The 18,939-nt window shown below is 41.8% G+C and overlaps 1 protein-coding gene across 1 annotated transcript in view; it reads right to left on the bottom strand.

Moving 5' to 3' along the window:
* Positions 1-240: 240 nt before the first annotated feature.
* Positions 241-18,939, bottom strand: part of kif16ba (kinesin family member 16Ba) — a 126,599-nt gene continuing 107,900 nt past the window's right edge. Inside the window, exons 25-26 of the mRNA XM_078405662.1 lie at positions 9,104-9,187; positions 241-5,795 (exon numbers count right to left, since the gene is read on the bottom strand). Coding sequence (XP_078261788.1) covers positions 5,637-5,795; positions 9,104-9,187 — 243 coding nt within the window. The 3' untranslated portion in view covers positions 241-5,636. The remainder of the gene's footprint in view (positions 5,796-9,103; positions 9,188-18,939) is intronic.

The raw sequence follows: 18,939 nt of genomic DNA on the forward strand, positions 1-18,939 counted from the left end.
GGGGATTGGACACATTAGAGGCAGGAAACATGTTCCCAATGTTGGGGGAGTCCAGAACAAGGGGCCACAGTTTAAAAATAAGGGGTAGGCCATTTAGAACGGAGATGAGGAAGAACTTTTTCAGTCAGAGAGTGGTGAAGGTGTGGAATTCTCTGCCTCAGAAGGCAGTGAAGGCCAGTTCATTGGATGCTGTCAAGAGAGAGCTGGATAGAGCTCTTAAGGATAGCGGAGTGAGGGGGCATGGGGAGAAGGCAGGAACGGGGTACTGATTGAGAGTGATCAGCCATGATCGCATTGAATGGCGGTGCTGGCTCGAAGGGCTGAATGGCCTACTCCTGCACCTATTGTCTATTGTCTATTGTCTATTTGACTTCCCTCTGCAACAAGGGAGGATTCATGCTATCGAAATGGATTAGCAACAGCCGTGCTGTATTGGAAATCATTCCACTGGATAACAGAGCCAAGAAGACCCGGGAGTTGGATTTGGACAAAGACAATCTGCCCATGGAGAGAGCACTGGGATTGCACTGGTGCTTTGAAACAGATGTGTTCAAGTTCAGAATCTCGATTCAGGAGCGACCATGTACAAGACGGGGAATCCTGTCCGTGATTGGTTCTGTTTACGATCCGTTGGGATTTCTTGCACCATTTACACTACCAGCCAAGTTAATTGTGCAGGATCTCTGTAAGAAGAACCTTGGATGGGATGAGAGTATAACGCAAATCTTCTCTCAGCGATGGACAGAGTGGTTAGAAGATCTCGACAAGATCTCGGAGTTCAGAGTGGACCGGTGAATGAAGCCTACAAACTTTGGTCGAATCAAATTTGCACTGCTGCATCACTTTTCTGACGCAAGTGAAAGTGGTTATGGTACTGTTTGATATCTGAGACTGGGAAATGATAACAATGAAGTACATGCTGCATTCTTAATGGGAAAGGCCATAGTGGCACCATTCAAGCAAATGACGATTCCCAGAATGGAGCTTGCAGCCGCAGTCTTAGCTGTCAGAATTGACATATTGCTGCAAAAAGAACTGTGTAGCGACCATAGGGATTTGTCCTGTGAGTCGAACCCTCGGATTGGCCAGCTAGGTCAGGTGGTTGTTTTGGCGCCCAAAACCAGTCAGAGTGAAGAGAACTTCGAAGCGAACAGTTTGATTTAATGGTTGTCTGTAATTTCGTTTGTTATACTTTGTAATCGAATATTGCTGCCGCAATAAACTTCTTTAACAAAGAACAAGCCTCCAGACTCGCCATAACTGCAGCTTAAGCTGGAGGAATCTACCTTCTGGACTGATAGCATGACAGTGCTGAGGTACATCAACAATGAAAATAAACGCTTCCTAACATTTGTCGCAAACAGGATCCCTTTTGTAAGGGATGCTACTAATGTATCACAGTGGAAGTATATTAATACCAAGGAAAATCCTGCAGATGAAGCCTCTAGAGGATTAACAGCAGACCGCTTCTTAAGCAGTAAGAGATGGATCAGTGGGCCAGAGTTTCTAGGTAAACCAGACCGAGAATGGCCAAAGTTTAACCTGGAAACTAAAATCTCTGCTAATGATCCGGAGATCAAGCAAGACATCTTAGTGAACGCCATTATTAAGGACCCATTGGATTCAACAAACTATTTAATTACCCATTTCTCATCATGGAATAAGTTGAAGACTGTGGTAGCTTGGTTTCTTAAATTAAAAACATTGCTTTTGCAGTGGACTTGTAAGAGAAAGGAAACTCGGGCTGCTATGAGTAGCTTTGAATCGGATCCCGGCAAGCTGAAAGAAAAGGTTAAGGCATCATACCGTGGACAGTGTTTATGTCCGGATGATCTTTTTATGGCAGAAAATGCAGTTATCTCTTTCTGTCAAAGACAAGAATATAAGGAAGAGCTATCAGCATTACAAGCTGGTGAACATGGTGTTAAAAGAAGTAGTGATTTATACAGGCTTGACCCGATACTGGATAAAGGACTTCTGAGAGTAGGTGGTCGCCTAAATAAACTAGCGATGCCTGAAGAAGTTAAGCATCCTATTATTCTCTCAAAGGACTTTCATATTTCAACATTGCTGTTACGACATATTCATGAACAGATCGGACATGGAGGAAGAAATCACATCTTGTCGAAACTTCGTAAAAAGATACTGGAGATCATGCCAGACGTTAAAGGTTTTGTGCTTACTGTACGACTTCAGACTAAGGACATCTTGGTAAGACCGATAACCAAGATATGTCTACTTTTAGAAGGTAAAGGAGAAGATTGAAGAATCGCTAAAGAAGTTTGAATGCCAACATATAATGCATATTACTTTTGTTTTTGATAAATATTAAGTTTTTCTAGCTCCTTTTGGTATCAATTGGTAATTGCTTCATTATGTACTCAGAACAATTAGGGGCTGATGTGTAGGAGCCATTTACGCTTAATTTAGTTACTGTCGTTGTATTATGGCTATGTTTAATATTTCTAGTTTCTGTCTTTTTTGCATGCTTGTGGGTGTGATTAGATACGTAATGGAGAGTGTCCACATCAGAGGAGGCTAGCGTAACCACAGAGATTGTGGGTCAGTTTAGTCTCGGAGGATGGAGAGAATAGTTTTTTACCACACCCTGCGCCAGTCACACTCACGTCTGCCACACTCACGACTGCCACACTCGCGCCAGTCACACTCGCGACTGCCACACTCGCGCCAGCCACACTCACAAGGACTACATGGTAACGACTACACGATTTTTACTGTATTGTTTGAAGAAGAAACAGTTGATAAGAACGAAAAGTTATGAATTACCCTTTTAATTTGTGCTACTTTAATAAAGACCATTTAATCAAAAAACAGCGCTTGGAAGATTCGTTTTTGTTATCTCAGAGTGCGGTGTGTGTGTAAGCTATACCTCCATTCCATCCCCGAGCAGTAATGGCTATCAAAGTTGGACTTTGAGAAGGGTTAGAAACTGCCATTACAGTTATAGAGGGAAATTGGCCAACAAATCCAGCCCATAAAGTTCCTTTCTGGTTTACTCATACTTCTAAACCATTCCCTTCCATTAAAACAAAAACAGTCAGAGGAACTCAGCAGGCCAGGCAACATTAGTGGAGGAAATTAGACAAACGTTTCGGGTCAAGACCCTACATCAGTCTGTCCATTTCCCTCCACAGACACTGCCTGGCCTGCTGAGTTTTTCCAGCACTTTGTACAAGATTCAGCGTCCGCATTCTCTTGTGTATCCATTCCATTCTAACCAGTTTAGCATGCTTCGGATTCTCTGGGACATACAGAGTCAACGCATGGAGTGTTGCAACTCACTAACGTGAGAAATCTCAACAAGTGTCGTCAGGTCAGGTACCTCGACCATATTACCACTTTAAAAGGCAATATTTGAAGTAAATACATATAGTTGTTTGGAAATTATTGTTGATAACCCCACAATCACATTAACATTAAAAGTGAAAACAAATGTTTTGACATTGTTTTTATAGACTGGAGAACAGGTGAGGACTAATTGCTGACATAACAGCCTATATATATTTTAGATCCATGAAAGGGTTATTTAATCCGAAACATCAACTTTGCTTTGCTCACCACAGAAGCTGTCTGACCCAACTATTCCCAGCATTTTCTGTTTATTTCTGTTCAGTTTTGCCTAACAAGTACAAATCTGATTAAAAGATTTATTAAAAGATAAATTACATCTTGCTACTATTTCCAATGTGATATTCTTGCATTGAGTTTCTCCTGATAGAGATTAGAGATGACTAAACTAAGTTTAGTTGAATGCAAATTTTAATATTAATGACCTTTAGACTTTAGTCCCTTTATGTAGGAAGGAACTGCAGATGTTAGTTTAAACCAAAGATAGACACAAAACGCTGGTGTAACTCAGCGGGACTGGCAGCATCTCTGGATAGGAGTGAGTGACGTTTTGGGTCAAGACCCTTCCTCAGACTGCAACAATTTGCTAATTTAACCAAGTGGAGTGGATTGTTTCTTGAAATAATGCTCCTTATGAAGGTACGGTGGTTTATTTCTGCAAAAGTTTTAAAACCTGTTTCCCAGAGCCCATCTTGAACTCAAAGCCTGAGATTATACAGGAGAATCAAGAGGAAAAAATGGTGAATTTTTGTAAATTTCCCCGGTGTGGGACGAATAAAGGAATATATTATTAAAAACAACTCGGTTACAACAATCAGCGTTTATTCTACTCTAAACATTAAACCTTTCTCTCTCTCTCTCCCTTGCCTGACCTGATTATCTTTAACTTTGTTTTTATTTTTAATTCCCTGCATCTACAGTACATTTAGACAAAGCAATATAGCTCTCACAATAATTAAGAGAATAAAATCTTAGAATTACACTACACTAAATATAAATTTATTGTAATGGGAAATGTTGTCTAAAATGTTCTACATTTTTCTAAACTTTAGTCCAAACACCATACAACAAAAGCCTGGCTATAGCTATGGAAGCTGGTTGCTGCATTGTTTGGACTTAGGTTTTGAGGAGTTATATAGCTACCCATCGTTCTAGATACGAGTGATCCTCAAATTGCCATCAATTACATTTATTACATTTTCCGGAGGATTGAATAGAAAAGAGCAGAAATGGAAGATCTATATTTTTTTGTTAACTCAGGCCTCTATCCACACCCAAAGATACACAGGACTATAGATTGCTGCAAATATTTAGAACAATTGTCTTAAACTTGTATACACTGGAATTTAGAAGGATGAGGGGGGATCTTATTGAAACATATAAGATAATTAGGGGATTGGACACATTAGAGGCAGGAAACATGTTCCCAATGTTGGACAAGGGGCCACAGTTTAAGAATAAGGGGTAGGCCATTTAGAACGGAGATGAGGAAGAACTTTTTCAGTCAGAGAGTGGTGAAGGTGTGGAATTCTCTGCCTCAGAAGGCAGTGGAGGCCAGTTCGTTGGATGCTTTCAAGAGAGAGCTGGATAGAGCTCTTAAGGATAGCAGAGTGAGGGGGTATGGGGAGAAGGCAGGAACGGGGTACTGATTGAGAGTGATCAGCCATGATCGTATTGAATGGCGGTGCTGGCTCGAAGGGCTGAATGGCCTACTCCTGCACCTATTGTCTATTGTCTATAAACTAGTGGGACAAATAACAAAATAAATTAATAAAACATTTTTTTTCTCCCCCCATATCAGAAATGTCACTATGGAACCATAAGGGACCAGTAAACTTATTTCTAAACATGGAAACTCAAAGTTGATCTCTGTAGTTTTAGTAGTAGAATTAAGTGGTAGATTAAGTCATAATTACAATGAGATAAATATCTTTTTTGTTTGTTTTATCTAGATAAACAGTGGGTGAAAGATTTGATAATTTGCAACTGGTTTGGTGAAATATTTACACTGTAAAAATGTGCATTTGGTTGCTGGAGAGATCTATTATAAATGGCCTGTGGAAGCAAAACAGTTTTTAAAAAAAGCCTATAGATATTACATGTAGAATACTTCAAACTTTATGGAGGTGTTTTTGTAAATATTTTTTTGAAAAAAGAAATTGGACATGCTCTTTGTGAGATAATCTGCCTGCATAATTAGAAGATTTGGATGGAAAGTGAAAAGGCACTGCTTTTGGTCCTGGTTACTACCCGTTTTTCTCATTTAATTATCCAGTTCCGTGACTGCTGAAGTCAAAAACTCCTTTCCTGAAGAATGGCGTAAACTCACATAGCGTGTGCTTCGACAATGTAAAATCTTCTTTGGATAGGTTCAGTGGTGAGGTTGGAGACTTCAAAATCAACGCAAAAAAGTTCCTGAGGTATCTCTGCAAAACAAAAAAAGAGTCGAGAACATGTTGTAATTCATAAGTTCATAAGTTCTCGGAGCAGAATTAGGCCACTCGGCCCATCAGGTCTACTCCGCCATTCAATCGTGGCTGATCTATCCATCTTTCCCTCTCAACCCCATTCTCCTGCCTTCGCTCCATAACCCTTGATTCCTGAACTAATCAACTAATCTGCCAAACTCCGCTTTAAATATGCAATTGTTTAATCGGTAATGGGAAAACCTGCAGGATTTTCAATCTATCCATTGCTATCAGGCAAACACAGATTGAGTAATTGGCAAAATAATCACAAGAGAAAGTATCCGGAATTTTTCATGAAATCATAAATTCCCTTCCTTAGAATCATAGAGTGATACAATGTAGAAACAGGCCCTTCGGCCCAACTTGCCCACACCGGCCTCAAGGTTTAGGTTTGTTGTCATGTGTACCGAGGTGCAATGTAAAGCTTTGGTTTGCATGCTATCCATAGAAGCATAGAAAATAGATGCAGGAGTAGGTCAATCGACCCTTCAAGCCAGCACCACTATTCAATATGATCATGGCTGATCATCCAAAATCAGTACCCCGTTCCTGCTTTCTCCCCGATATCTTTTGATCAGTCATGATCACAATGAATGGCGGTGCTGGCTCGAAATGGCCTCCTCGTGCACCTATTTTCTAGGTTTCTATTTCCTATGCTTCTATGATTCCGTTAGCCCCAAGAGCTATATCTAACTCTCTCTCGAATACGTCCCGTGAATTGGCCTCCACTGTCTTCTGTGGCAGAGAATTCCACAGATTCACAACTCTCTGGGTGAAAAAGTTTTTCCTCATCTTAGTCCTAAATGGTCTACCCCTTATTCTTAAACTGTGACCCTGGTTCTGGACTCCCCAAACATGGGGAACATTTTTCTTGCATCTAGCTTGTCCAATCCGTTAAGAATGTTATAGTTTTCTATAAGATCCCCTCTCATCCTTCTAAATTCCCTTGAATAGTCGACCCATTCTTTCCATTCCATTTCTATCCAATCACATTATGTAATACTAATCATCAATGCAATCACATTAGACTCAAGTACAATAGGTAGGGCAAAGGGGAAGATACAGATTGCAGGAAACAGTTCACTGCATTGTAGTGCACTAGTTCCAGAGACAAAGTCTAATGTCAGAAATGAGGTAGAGGTAAAATGGACTGCATCCTAGCTTATGGAAAGACCATTCTGAAGCCTGATAACAGAGGGGAAGAAGCTGTTCCTGAGTCTGGTGGTGTGCGCTTTCCAGCTTCTGTACCTTGTGCTGGACAGGAGAGGGACAAGTCTTTGATTATGTTGGCTGCTTTTCTGAGGCAGGGTCAGATGTAGATGGAGTCAACGGTGGGAAGACTGGTCTGTGCGACGGTGAAAACTCACACGGGGTGTAGTGCTTTGCAAGTGCAAAATCCTCTTTGTACAGTTTTCAAAGGTAACATTGGAGACCACTTTTAAGATATGTAATGCACTGCCTGAAAGTGTGATGGAAAGAGAGTCATTAACAATTTTTTATAAGGAATTGGATATATCTGAAGGGGAATATTTGTTGAGCTATGGGGAAAGAGCAGGAATGGGTGGGTCGACCAAAATGTTGACTCAGGGAGGGTATACATGTCCGAAGAGACCCGAAACCTCACCTATTCCTTCTCTTCAGAGATGCTGCCTGACCCGCTGAGTTACTCCAGCTTTTTATGTCTATCTTCAGTTTAAAGCCAGCATCTGTAGTTCCTTCCTACACTCTGCCTTATGTCCTAGTCTGAAGAAGGGTCTCGACCCAAAACGTCACCCACTCCTTTGCTCCAGAGACGCTGCCTGTCCCGCTGAGTTACTCCAGCATTTTGTGCCTGCCTTATGTCCTATTGTTTCAGAGAATTCCATAATTTCAACCCTCAACTTTAACCATTCAAGATAATGTAACTGGAGGTGGCTTGAATGTACAAATGGCACTTTTTGCCTTTTGCATGGCGCTGACATCTTGGACTGACATCGTGGACTCTCCCACCAGTGGGAACATCCTCTCCACACCCACTCTATCTAGGCCCTTCACTATCCATGGTATTAAATTACAGGTATCCCCAAAATGGGTATTGAAAGAACGCCGCTAGCAGGTGGTGATAAGCCTGAAGGATTATTACAAATATAACAGCATGCATCCAGAGAATTTTAAAATTCACATTGATATTTTACTGTCCTTTAAAATTATATGGATACTAATACAAATTTTAATAATTTGATTTACATAATATTTTTTTTTTAACAATCTGATTTACAATGTAGCACCAATAAACACTAAGTAAGCAACAATGATTGGATTTATTCATGTACACAAAAACAATGAAATGGGAAACCAGAAAAGAAACAGATCTTTATATCAATCTCAAATATACAAATGTTGAAGGATCAATGGATGGTTTGAAAGAGGAACTAGTTTGGATATAGCAATGATACCGTCAGATGAGTGAATGGAGTTTAATTTACTTTAAAGATACAGCATGGACATAGCCTCTTCAGCCACCGAGTCCACATTTATCGCCCGTTTACACTAGTTCTATTTTATCTCCCCTTTTCATCCACTCCCTGCACACTAGGGGTAATTTACAGAGGCAAATTAACCGATAAACCCGCGCGTATTTGAAATGTGGGAGGAAACCAGAGCACCCAGAGGAAATTTGTGTGGTGCCAGGAAGAATGCGCAGACAGCACCTGAGATCAGGATTGAACCTCCAGTCTAATTTATTGTCACGTGTACAGAGGTACACTGAACAACATTTTTTGCATGCTATCCAGTCAGCAGAAAGACAATACATGATTCCAATCAAGCCATTTACAGTGTACATATACATAAGGGAATAACGTTTAGTGCAAGGTAAAGCCAGAAATGTCCGATCAAGGATACTCCGCGGGTCACCTGGATCTCTAGTGATGTGAGACGGCAACTCTACCAACTACACCACTACAGGTTTCAGATTGATTTTATTTGTCGTCACAACTGGAAAAGTAAGAGAGTGAGCAGGTAGAACGAAGAGGATAAGGGGAATATCTGTGATCCAGCAGAGACCAAGATTATCCAGGTGAGAAAATTACTGTTGGCTTCGTTTAAAAGACGGGATGAATACTGGTTAGTTTAGCTGATCTAGCTGAAGGTGTGTAAATAGAGGGAGATGAGTGAAGGCAGATTGAAAAATAATGCCGTCAGTGTGTTATAAGCATTTATATTCACAGCTAAAGTTCCAGTAATATTATGATAAATACCCTGAATAAAGACCAAGCAAAGCATACCTCTAAATGGGATTGTCTCTCAGCAATGACTCTTTCATCCCGGTTACCAAAGAGTTTTTTTGGCGGAAATTCTAGACTGGCGATCTGGAAACGGGGAACAATGCAATCCTGAGTTTAATTTATCATTGTAGCAATGGTCAACAGCTGAAAATTTATTTAGCACATTAGCATGTCACAAATTCTTTCAGAAAAATTTGTCAGTAGATTGATAGACTGAGTGGATTAAAATAACCCAGTTTTATTATTCACACTCGGTAATCACCCGGTGCTAAATACTTACACTTGAGAAGGGAATAAAATATTCTTTAGGCATTTTTCATCAATAAAAGTTAATTCCAATGCCTTCAAGATTAATTTAGTTTAGATATACAGCATGGAAACAAGCCCTTCGGCCCACCTAGTCCATGCTGACCATCGATTCTACGTTATCCCACTTTCTCATCTAATCCCCACACACCAGGGCAAATTTTACAGAGGCCAATTATTCTACAAACCCGCACGTCTTTAGGATGTGGGAGGAAACCATGGCACCCGTAGGAAATCCAAGCAGTCATAGGAAAAATGTGCAAACTCCACACAGACAGCACCCGGGGGCAGGATTGAACCCGGGTCTCTGGCGCTGAGGCAACAGCTACAGCCAATGTGCTAATGTGCCACCCTAATTCATAAATGTCTGCACCAGATTGTTAACTTGTCATTTGTGTTGTCATTTGTGAGCGGATCACCAAGGCACATTCCTTGTATATGCACATACTTAGCCAATAAACTTATTCATTCATTCATTCAGATATATCGATAGTCACCTGGGTTAAATAAAGTTCATTAGTAATTCATACAAAAATCTTGAAACTTTGCACACAAGTAATGCATGCAAATTATAATTGCATTTCCTGCCTTTGAGAACAAAGCCAAAAAAAGGGAAGAATATCAATGCAATTAATATTAGATGATTGCCCTGGGTAAAATTCTGCAGAAAAACTGTTTATTCTTTCAAATGGAAAATTAGACCCGAAGGTGTATAATGTTCAGTGCAAGCTCTCTAATAGATCCATGGAACAAAATGTAAATATAATGCACAAAACAAACCATGAAGAAGCACCCCAAATTATTCTCACTTTCAAAGAAAATATCCCTCATCTCAAACAGATGTTTCTTTCTAATATGAACACAAAACATGCTGGGTTACACAACAGGTTAGGCAGCATCTCTGAAGTGGAACGGTTTAGTGTTTCATTTCAAAGACCATACACCGTCAATTTAAGTGGCATTGATCTGGAAATGTAACATAATTGTCCTCTCTCCAATACTGCCTGACCTGCAGAATAATCTCCGATTTGTCTGTTGTTGTTTACCATTTCCAGCACCTGCAATTACTTGCTTTTCATTTCTTTTTTCCTCCCTCAACCTCCCACCTCTAGAGTATTAATGTTAGATTGATAAAGAACAAAATAGATAAGTGATAGGAGGAGAATTAGGCCATTCGACCCATCAAGTCTACTCCGCCATTCAATCATGGCTGATCTATCTCTCCCTCTCAACCCCATTCTCCTGCCTTCTCCCCATAACCCGACACCCGTACTAATCAAGAATCTATCTATCTCTGCCGTAAAAATATCTTGAATGACTCTTAATTACGTCACTCCAAACTATCAGAACATATTTTGATCTGAATTATATTGCATTGTTAAGAAACATGGCATCATTTTTCTGAAGATTATGGAGACACCACTCACTGCAATGCAAAGTACTGATTTGAAATGTACGCTTGCGATAAGGTGGGGGTTATATATTTTGCACAAGTAAAAATGTTTACTCTCTTCTAATGAACCCTTTTTTTTCTGGTCAGCCAAAATTAAATTGAATTTCATTAAAATAAAATATAAACTGCATAAAATAATAGAAATCTGAAAACAACCCAACAAAAGCCGGAAACACTCGGCACGAGAAGGAACCATCTATGAAAGAGAACCAGAGATATTGTTTCCAATCCATAGAAACATAGAAAGTAGGTGCAGGAGTAGATCATTTGGCCTTTCGAGCCAGCATCGCCATTCAATCCGGAATCACTACCTCAGGCTTGTATACACTGGAATTTAGATGGATGAGAGGGGATCTTATCGAAACATATAAGATTATTAAGGGGTTGGACACGTTAGAGGCAGAAAACATGTTCCCAATGTTGGGGGAGTCCAGAACCAGGGGCCACAGTTTAAGAATAAGGGGTAGCCCATTTAGAACGGAGATGAGGAAAAACTTTTTCACAGAGAGTTGTGAATCTGTGGAATTCTCTGCCTCAGAAGGCAGTGGAGGCCAATTCTCTGAATGCATTCAAGAGAGAGCTGGATAGAGCTCTTAAAGATAGCGGAGTCAGGGGGTATGGGGAGAAGGCAGGAACGGGGTTATGATTGAGAATGATCAGCCATGATCACATTGAATAGCAGTGCTGGCTCGAAGGGCCGAATGGCCTACTCCTGCACCTATTGTCTACTCCTGCTTTTTCCTCATAATCCTTGATTCCGTTAGCCCCAAGAGCTTTATCTAACTCTCTCTTGAATACATCCACTGAATTGGCCTACATTGCCTTCTGTGGCAGAGAATTCCATAATCCTTCATCAGAAATGATAGAAAATCTCATTATCAGAACAGGAGTAGCCCTATCAAAGCAATGGCCAAGAAAGCACACCAACGCCTCTACTTCCTGAGAAGGCTTAGATAGTTTGGCACATCCCCAACCATTCTCACCAACTTCTGCATATGTGCTGTAGAAAGCATTTTATCGTGATGCACCACAGCACGGTTTGGGAACAGCCCCAACCAAGACCACAAGAAGTTGCAGAGAATTGTGGACGCAGCCCAGACCATCACACAAACCAACCTCCCTTCCATTGACTCCATCCATACTTCACGCTGCTTCAACAAGGCCAGTAGCATAATCAAGGACCAGTCTCATCTTAGTCATTCCCTCTTCTACCTTCTCCCATCAGGCAAGAGATACAGAAGTGTGAAAAAACATACCTCCAGAGACAGTTTCTTCCCAGCTGTTATCAGGCAACTGAACCATCCTACCAACAACTAGAGAGTGGCCCCGAGCTACTATCTACCTCATTAAAGACCCTTGGAGTATATTTAATCAGACTTTACCTTGCACTGTGCGTATAACCCTTTATTCTGTGAACTGTAATCATATCTAGTCTTTCCACTGACTGGATTGCACGCAACAAAAAGCTTTCCACTGTACCTCAGAACAGGTGACAATAAACTAAAGAAATTGGAAAAAAGATGCAGTTAACAAAGCTGTGGTTATTTGTGGAAAACAAATTGCCGGAGAATTTGTGGAGGGAATGAAAGGCGACAGTTCGAGTCAGGACTCTTCTCCAGTCTGAAGAACTCCTGCACAGTCCAGTCCTGTCCCCAGCACTGTGTGTTTTGCTCAGGATTCCAGCTTCTGCAGTTCCTTGTGGTTATCTGTGCTCTTAGTGTGGAACTGGTTGCTCGGTGATCTCGAGAGATATATTGAGAAGGCAAGAAAAGTGTCAGGTAAGGGGCATGTGAAAAGGAGAGCCAGTAGTGGACTGGCCGCAAAAGGTAATAACCTTTCTGAGTTCCGTACAAGTGCCGGGATCAGCGACAGTGCAGCCATCAATTTAAAGGTAGAAAATGTTCTGAGAACTTGCCCGAGTTAATTTACAGTTTTGCCGACTTTAGAAGGTGGATTTATCAGTTCCAAGTTACAATCTGCACGTTAGTTAGCTGGGAGCAAAGTGGCTTATTCAAAACGGGTGATTAAATCATCCCCTTGGGTTTGAAGGTCAGCAAAACAGTATTAGATGTGCATCAACTCATTTTACGGAAATGACAGTACTCAACCCCTTTGCCTGCTGAATGGAAATATTAGTCCTTGGGAGTAATGTTAAGGGAAGAAAAGCATCACCATCTCATTCATCATAGATGTACAATAACCACTGCTAATATGGATATCACCATTCCCTCGGACGCACTATTTAAAGTACACAAACACGTTACGATTCTGAATTCCTTGGGGCTGCTCAACAGTACTGTTGTTCCCACCAAAACGCTCTCCAACGTTCCTTTGTAAGAACAACTTCTGGCAAGTTTCTCAACTCGTACTCCGCGACCCGATTGCCAAGATTGGACAATTTATACAGTTGACAGCAAATTGCTTTGCCTCACTGATGGAAAAGACATCTCGCAATTCACCGGCCGAACCAAAAATGAAGCATCAATAAATTCTGTACATTTCACTTTATCTATCCCGACAAAATATATGGGCCATAAAAACAAGCAACCAAATTCCAACCATTGCTATTATGGAAAAATATGGAGGAGGAGGAGAAAGGGTCATTCAGACAACCTTCCACATTTTTGCAGCAATAAACAATCTGCTGGAGGAGCTCAGCAGGCTGCACGTCATCTTTTTGTGTTTGAAAATGTGGGATATTATTCTCCCTTGGGATTTGCAACTTTAAATCGTTGCAGTCTTGAGTTTAGTTTATTGTCACGTGTTCAGAGGTACAGTGAAAAGCTTTTGTTGCGTGCTAACCGGTCAGCAGAAGGATAATACATGATTACAATTGAGCCATTTACAGTGTACAGATACATGATAAGGGAATAACGTTTAGTGCAAGGTAAAGCCAGCAAAGTCCGATCAAAGGTAGTCCGAGGGTCACCAAAGCGGTAGGTTGTTCAGGACTGCGCTCTGGTTGTGGTAGGATGATTAAGTTGCCTGATAACAGCTGGAAAGAAACTGTCCCCGAATCTGGAGATGTGCATCTTTGCGGCAATCATGGTTGCATGGTGTATGCAAGGAATATTTCAAATATTGAATCATAGAGCATGGAAAAAGGCCCTTTGGCCCAACCTATCCATGCATCACATCGCTCTAAACCCTTTCCTATCCATGCACCTTTTCCAAATGTCTCATGTTAATTCACCTTCTCTGGGTAAAATAATTTGTGCATTTACCCGACATATTTCCCCTCTTTATCTTCTACACCTCTCCAACATCACCCTTCATCACCCAGCGCTCCAAGGAATAACATCCTAGCCTGCCCAACTCCTCCCTATAGCTCAGGCCCTCAAGTCCTGGCAACATCCTCGTAAATGTGTGCTAATCTAATGGGACAATAACAGTGTGCATGAGGCAACCAATTGTGAGACACCTCCGACTGAATAGCAATAACTCAGCTTCTACAGAAAACTAGGCGAGGCGCCAAGTTCCAACATTTGATGCAGTGATAGGGATCAGGAGTAATTTGGAAGCCAATAATGGATGATTTATCACTTACAACTTGGACTGTGTGTTTTGCTTCATAAACAAGCAAGTTCTGAGCAAAACTCAATATTATGACATTGCCAATAGCTTTGTTTTTTACTGAGTGAAGATGTTGGTTAAAAATAAATTACATTCTTGCACTACTAAATTACACTCTTGCACAGTAGCGCTGCGGTGGAGTTGCTGCCTTATAGCGCTAGCAGCACCGGAGACCCGGTTCGATCACGACTACGGGTGCTGTCTGTAGTGTTTGTACGTTCTCCCCGTGACCTGCGTGGGTTTTCTCCGAGATCTTTGGTTTCCTCCCACACTCCAAAAACGTACAGGTATGTAGGTTAATTGACTGGGTAAATGTAAAAATTATCCCTAGTGTGTGTAGGATAGTGTTAATGTGCGGGGATCGCTGGGCGGCGCGGACCCGGTGGGCCGAAGTGCCTGTTTCCGCGCTGCATCTCTAAATGACTGCTTTCTAAGTGTTCAGCTGCAGACATTCAACACCACAAGGATCTTCTTGTGTCAGCAATGATTCCGACCACTGGAGAGATTTCTCTCTGAACTCCAAATAAGTTTAAATTTGCAAAGTCATTCAAACTACAGCAGACATCAAGGGGAATGTACGCTCAGATCTTCCTAGACGTAACTCTCACAGGCATGACAGAATCAATGTTGTAATTTGATCTAGTAGAACTCAAACTAAATATAAGTCAGAAGATAATTAGTTGTTGTGGGAAGGACAACTAAAGGAACTGCAGATGCTGGTTTAAGCCGAAGACACAAAATGCTGGAGTAACTCAGAGGGACAGACAGCATCACTGGATTGAAGGAATGGGTGACGTTTCGGGTCGAGACTTTCTTCAGGCAAAGAAGAAGACAGATGAAGAAGGGTCTTGACACGATACTCCAGCATTTTGCATCTATCTTCAGGAGATAATTAGGTGGGGTTTGAAGGGAGAGATTTATTAGCCATGGTTGAATGGCGGAGTAGACTTGATGGGCTGAATGGCCTACTCTCACTTATGATCTGATTATGCAGTAGACACAAAAAGATGGAATAACTCAGCAGGACAGCATCCCTGGAGCAAAGGAATAGGTGAAGTTTCGGGTCGAGACCCTTCTTCACACTGAGAGTCATGGGAAAGGGAACGAGAGATATAGATGATGTAGCGAGATATAGAATAAATGAATGAAAGACATGCAAAAAAATAACGATGATAAAGGAAATAGGCCATAGTTAGCTGTGGACTAAGTGAAAACAACCACAGACAATGAGATTCAACAAGATGACTTTGAAGCTGGGTTGCAAGCTGCCCAAGCGAAAGATGAGATGCTGTTATGCATCTTTGCACAACATTTGAGTCAGGAGTGTTTTGAATTGAATTGTATTGAATTGAATACATTTTATTAGCCAAGTATGTACACATACAAGGAATTTGACTTGGTGCTTTGCTCACAAGTAACAACACGACATAGAGTAAACAATGAAGAATAAAACATAAAACATTAAAACATTAAGAATGAAACATTATAGTTTAAACATGTGAATGAAATAAAACACCAGAGCAAAAGGAGGCTACAGACTTTTGGTTGATTAGAGCTACTGCTCGTGGAAAATAGTTGTTTTTATGTCTGGCTAAGGCTGCTTTGACAGTCCGGAGTCGCCTTCGAGAGGGAAGTGCTTCAAAGAGTTTGTGGCCAGGGTGAGAGGGGTCAGAGATGATCTTGCCCGCTCGCTTCCTGGCCCTTGCAGTGTACAGTTCGTCAAAGGGGGGGGGGGGGGGGGGGAAGGTTGCAGCAAACAACCTTCTCAGCTGATCGAACGATCCGTTGCAGCCTCTGGATGTCGTGCTTGGTGGCTGAGCCAAACCAGACCATGATGGAGAAGGTGAGGACAGACTCTACGATGGCAGTATAGGATTGGACCGTCATTGCCTGTGGCACATTGTGTTTCCTCAGCTGCCGCAGGAAGTACATCCTCTGTTGGGCCTTTTTGACTGTGGAGTCGATGGTGGCCCCCCATTTAAGGTCCCTGGAGATGATGGTTCCTTCCTCATCTCCGTTCTAAATGGCCTACCCCTTATTCTTAAACTGTGACCCCTTGTTCTGGACTCCCCCAACATTGGGAACATGTTTCCTGCCTCTAACGTGTCCAACACCTTAATAATCTTATACGTTTCGATAAGATCCCCTCTCATCCTTCTTTTCGATAAGATCCCCTCTCATCCTTCTTGAGCCTGTCCATTCTCTCCACAAATGCTGCCTGACCCACTGAGCTCCGCCAACACTGTGTTTTTGCACAAGATTCCAAAAGACGGTGGTTAGACTGCGGGGACGATGGGCGAGGGGAGACATCACTGATCATTTAGATTGCCAGCTAAATCTGCAGTTTTAAATATAAATTTTCTTCGACTTTACTGATAACTTTGCTGACTTGTATAAACTGACATCAGTCCGAAGAATTGTCCCAACCCAAAATGGCACCTATCCACGTTCTCCAGAGATATTTCTTGAAGGGGAGATGTAAAGCGGGCAGTTGATAATCTGGCTGTGTTACACCAGCCTGACCCAAGGATGTCATGAAAAAGTCTGGGCCTATTGCATCAAAGCATGTTTTTAGTTTTAGTTTTAGAAATACAGCCTGGAAACAGCTCTTTGGCCCACCGAGTCCACACCGACCAAAGATCACCCATACTCTAGTTCTATCCTACAAACCCGGGACAATTTACTGAGGCCAATTAACCTACAAACCTGCACGTCTTTGGAATGTGGGAGGAAACCGGAGCACAGAGGAAACTCACACGGTCATGTATGGAGAACGTGCAAACTCCATACAGGCAGTGCCCGTGGTCAGGATCGAACCCAGGTCTCTGGCGCGGTGAGGCAGCAACTCTGCCACTGCACCACTGTGTCACCCTAATTTGACATCAATCTGAACTCTAAAACAAAATCTTCGCTTATCACTTACCAGGCCTTCTTTCAAATCCCACTTCTCCCTCCTAGACTCCTGTCAATCTGACGGTGGTCCCAACCAGAAACGCCTGTCCATTCTCTCCACAAATGCTGCCTGACCCACTGAGCTCCTCCAACACTGTGTTTTTGCACAAGATTCCAGCATCTGCAGTTCCCTCCGTCACTAAGTCGAGGTTCTATTTTTAAGGAGTCAAAACAGAAGGCACACCTACAGATGTGCCAATAGAAACTCTGAACTTAAATCGACTGATAACTTTGCTAACTTGTATAATTGAGCCAGTCAGCTTCGCCCTATGTAGGTACAGCAGGACTCATCTCTCAGATTAACCAGTGGTGAGCAAATACCCAAACCCATACTGCACAGAATAAACAACATCAGTATTGTCTGAAGAAGGGTCTCAACCCGAAATGTCACCCATTCCATCCCTCCAGAGATGCTGCCTGTCCCGCTGAGTTACTCCAGCATTTTGTGTCTACCTACCGATGTTTCAATTGAATGAAATGTGAATTAATTGCAACTGCAACAATGGCCTTATATTCTAATGCACGGCAGATGCACACCATTCCATTAATGGCCCTATGATTCATAGTAATTATCCAGGGCACCTTGCTGGTGGGCAGGCAATTTGAGGAATCAATATTGCTTTGGGATGTGCACCTGTTTCTCGTTTCCAACTTAGATATTTGAAAAAGGGCAATGCGGCATCAATGGAGAATGCAAGACAAAAGGCCTTTGATGCAAGCTCAATATACACATTATTAAGCATTCACCGTGCGTGTAATAGCTGAAGCCCCTCCACAAGTTAAACTAGGTTATTTAAATTAATGATCTGAATTGTGATGGGTTGTTGCCACGACCCAAGGGACCTGAGCTCAAGGGAAGAGGTTGGGCAGACTATTCCTGGCAGCGCAGGAGGTTGAGGGGGGAACTTATAGAGGTGTATAGGATCATGAGGGGAATAGACAGTGACAATACACAGAGTCTTTTATCCAGTTGAGGAATCAAGAACCTGGGGACATAGGTTTACGGTGAGAGGGGAAAGTTTTAATAGGAACCCGAGGGGCAATTTTCTTTTCCCCTACAGAGTGGGGTTGGTATATAGGACGAGCTGTTTGAGGTAGGTAACAATAATAACATTCAAAAGGTGAGGTTTTGGGGGATATGGGTGCTAAAAATCAGAGGGCGGTGAATTTGTGGAATTCTTTGCCACAGAAGGCTGTGGAGGCCAAGTCAGTGGATATATTTAAGGCAGAGATATATAAGATTCTAATATCAATCAATACTAATTGATTGTACAGGTGTCAGGGGTTTGGGGAGAAGGCAAGAAAATTGGGTTAGGTGGGAGAGATAGATCAGCCATAATTGAATGGCAGAGTAGACTTGATGGGCTGAATGGCCCCACTTCTGCTCCCATTTCTTATGATCTATAAAATGACTGCTCTTTCTACCTGACATGGCCTAGTGCTTTCTTGTGCTAAGAAGATCAAGACATGGAGCATTAATCTCATAAAGCACCACACCTACAGCATCTAAAATCATTCATGGGGGCGAGATCGGGAGTCGACCAATGATTTT

Source organism: Rhinoraja longicauda, chromosome 9, assembly GCF_053455715.1.
Source record: "Rhinoraja longicauda isolate Sanriku21f chromosome 9, sRhiLon1.1, whole genome shotgun sequence".
Lineage (NCBI taxonomy): Eukaryota > Metazoa > Chordata > Chondrichthyes > Rajiformes > Arhynchobatidae > Rhinoraja > Rhinoraja longicauda.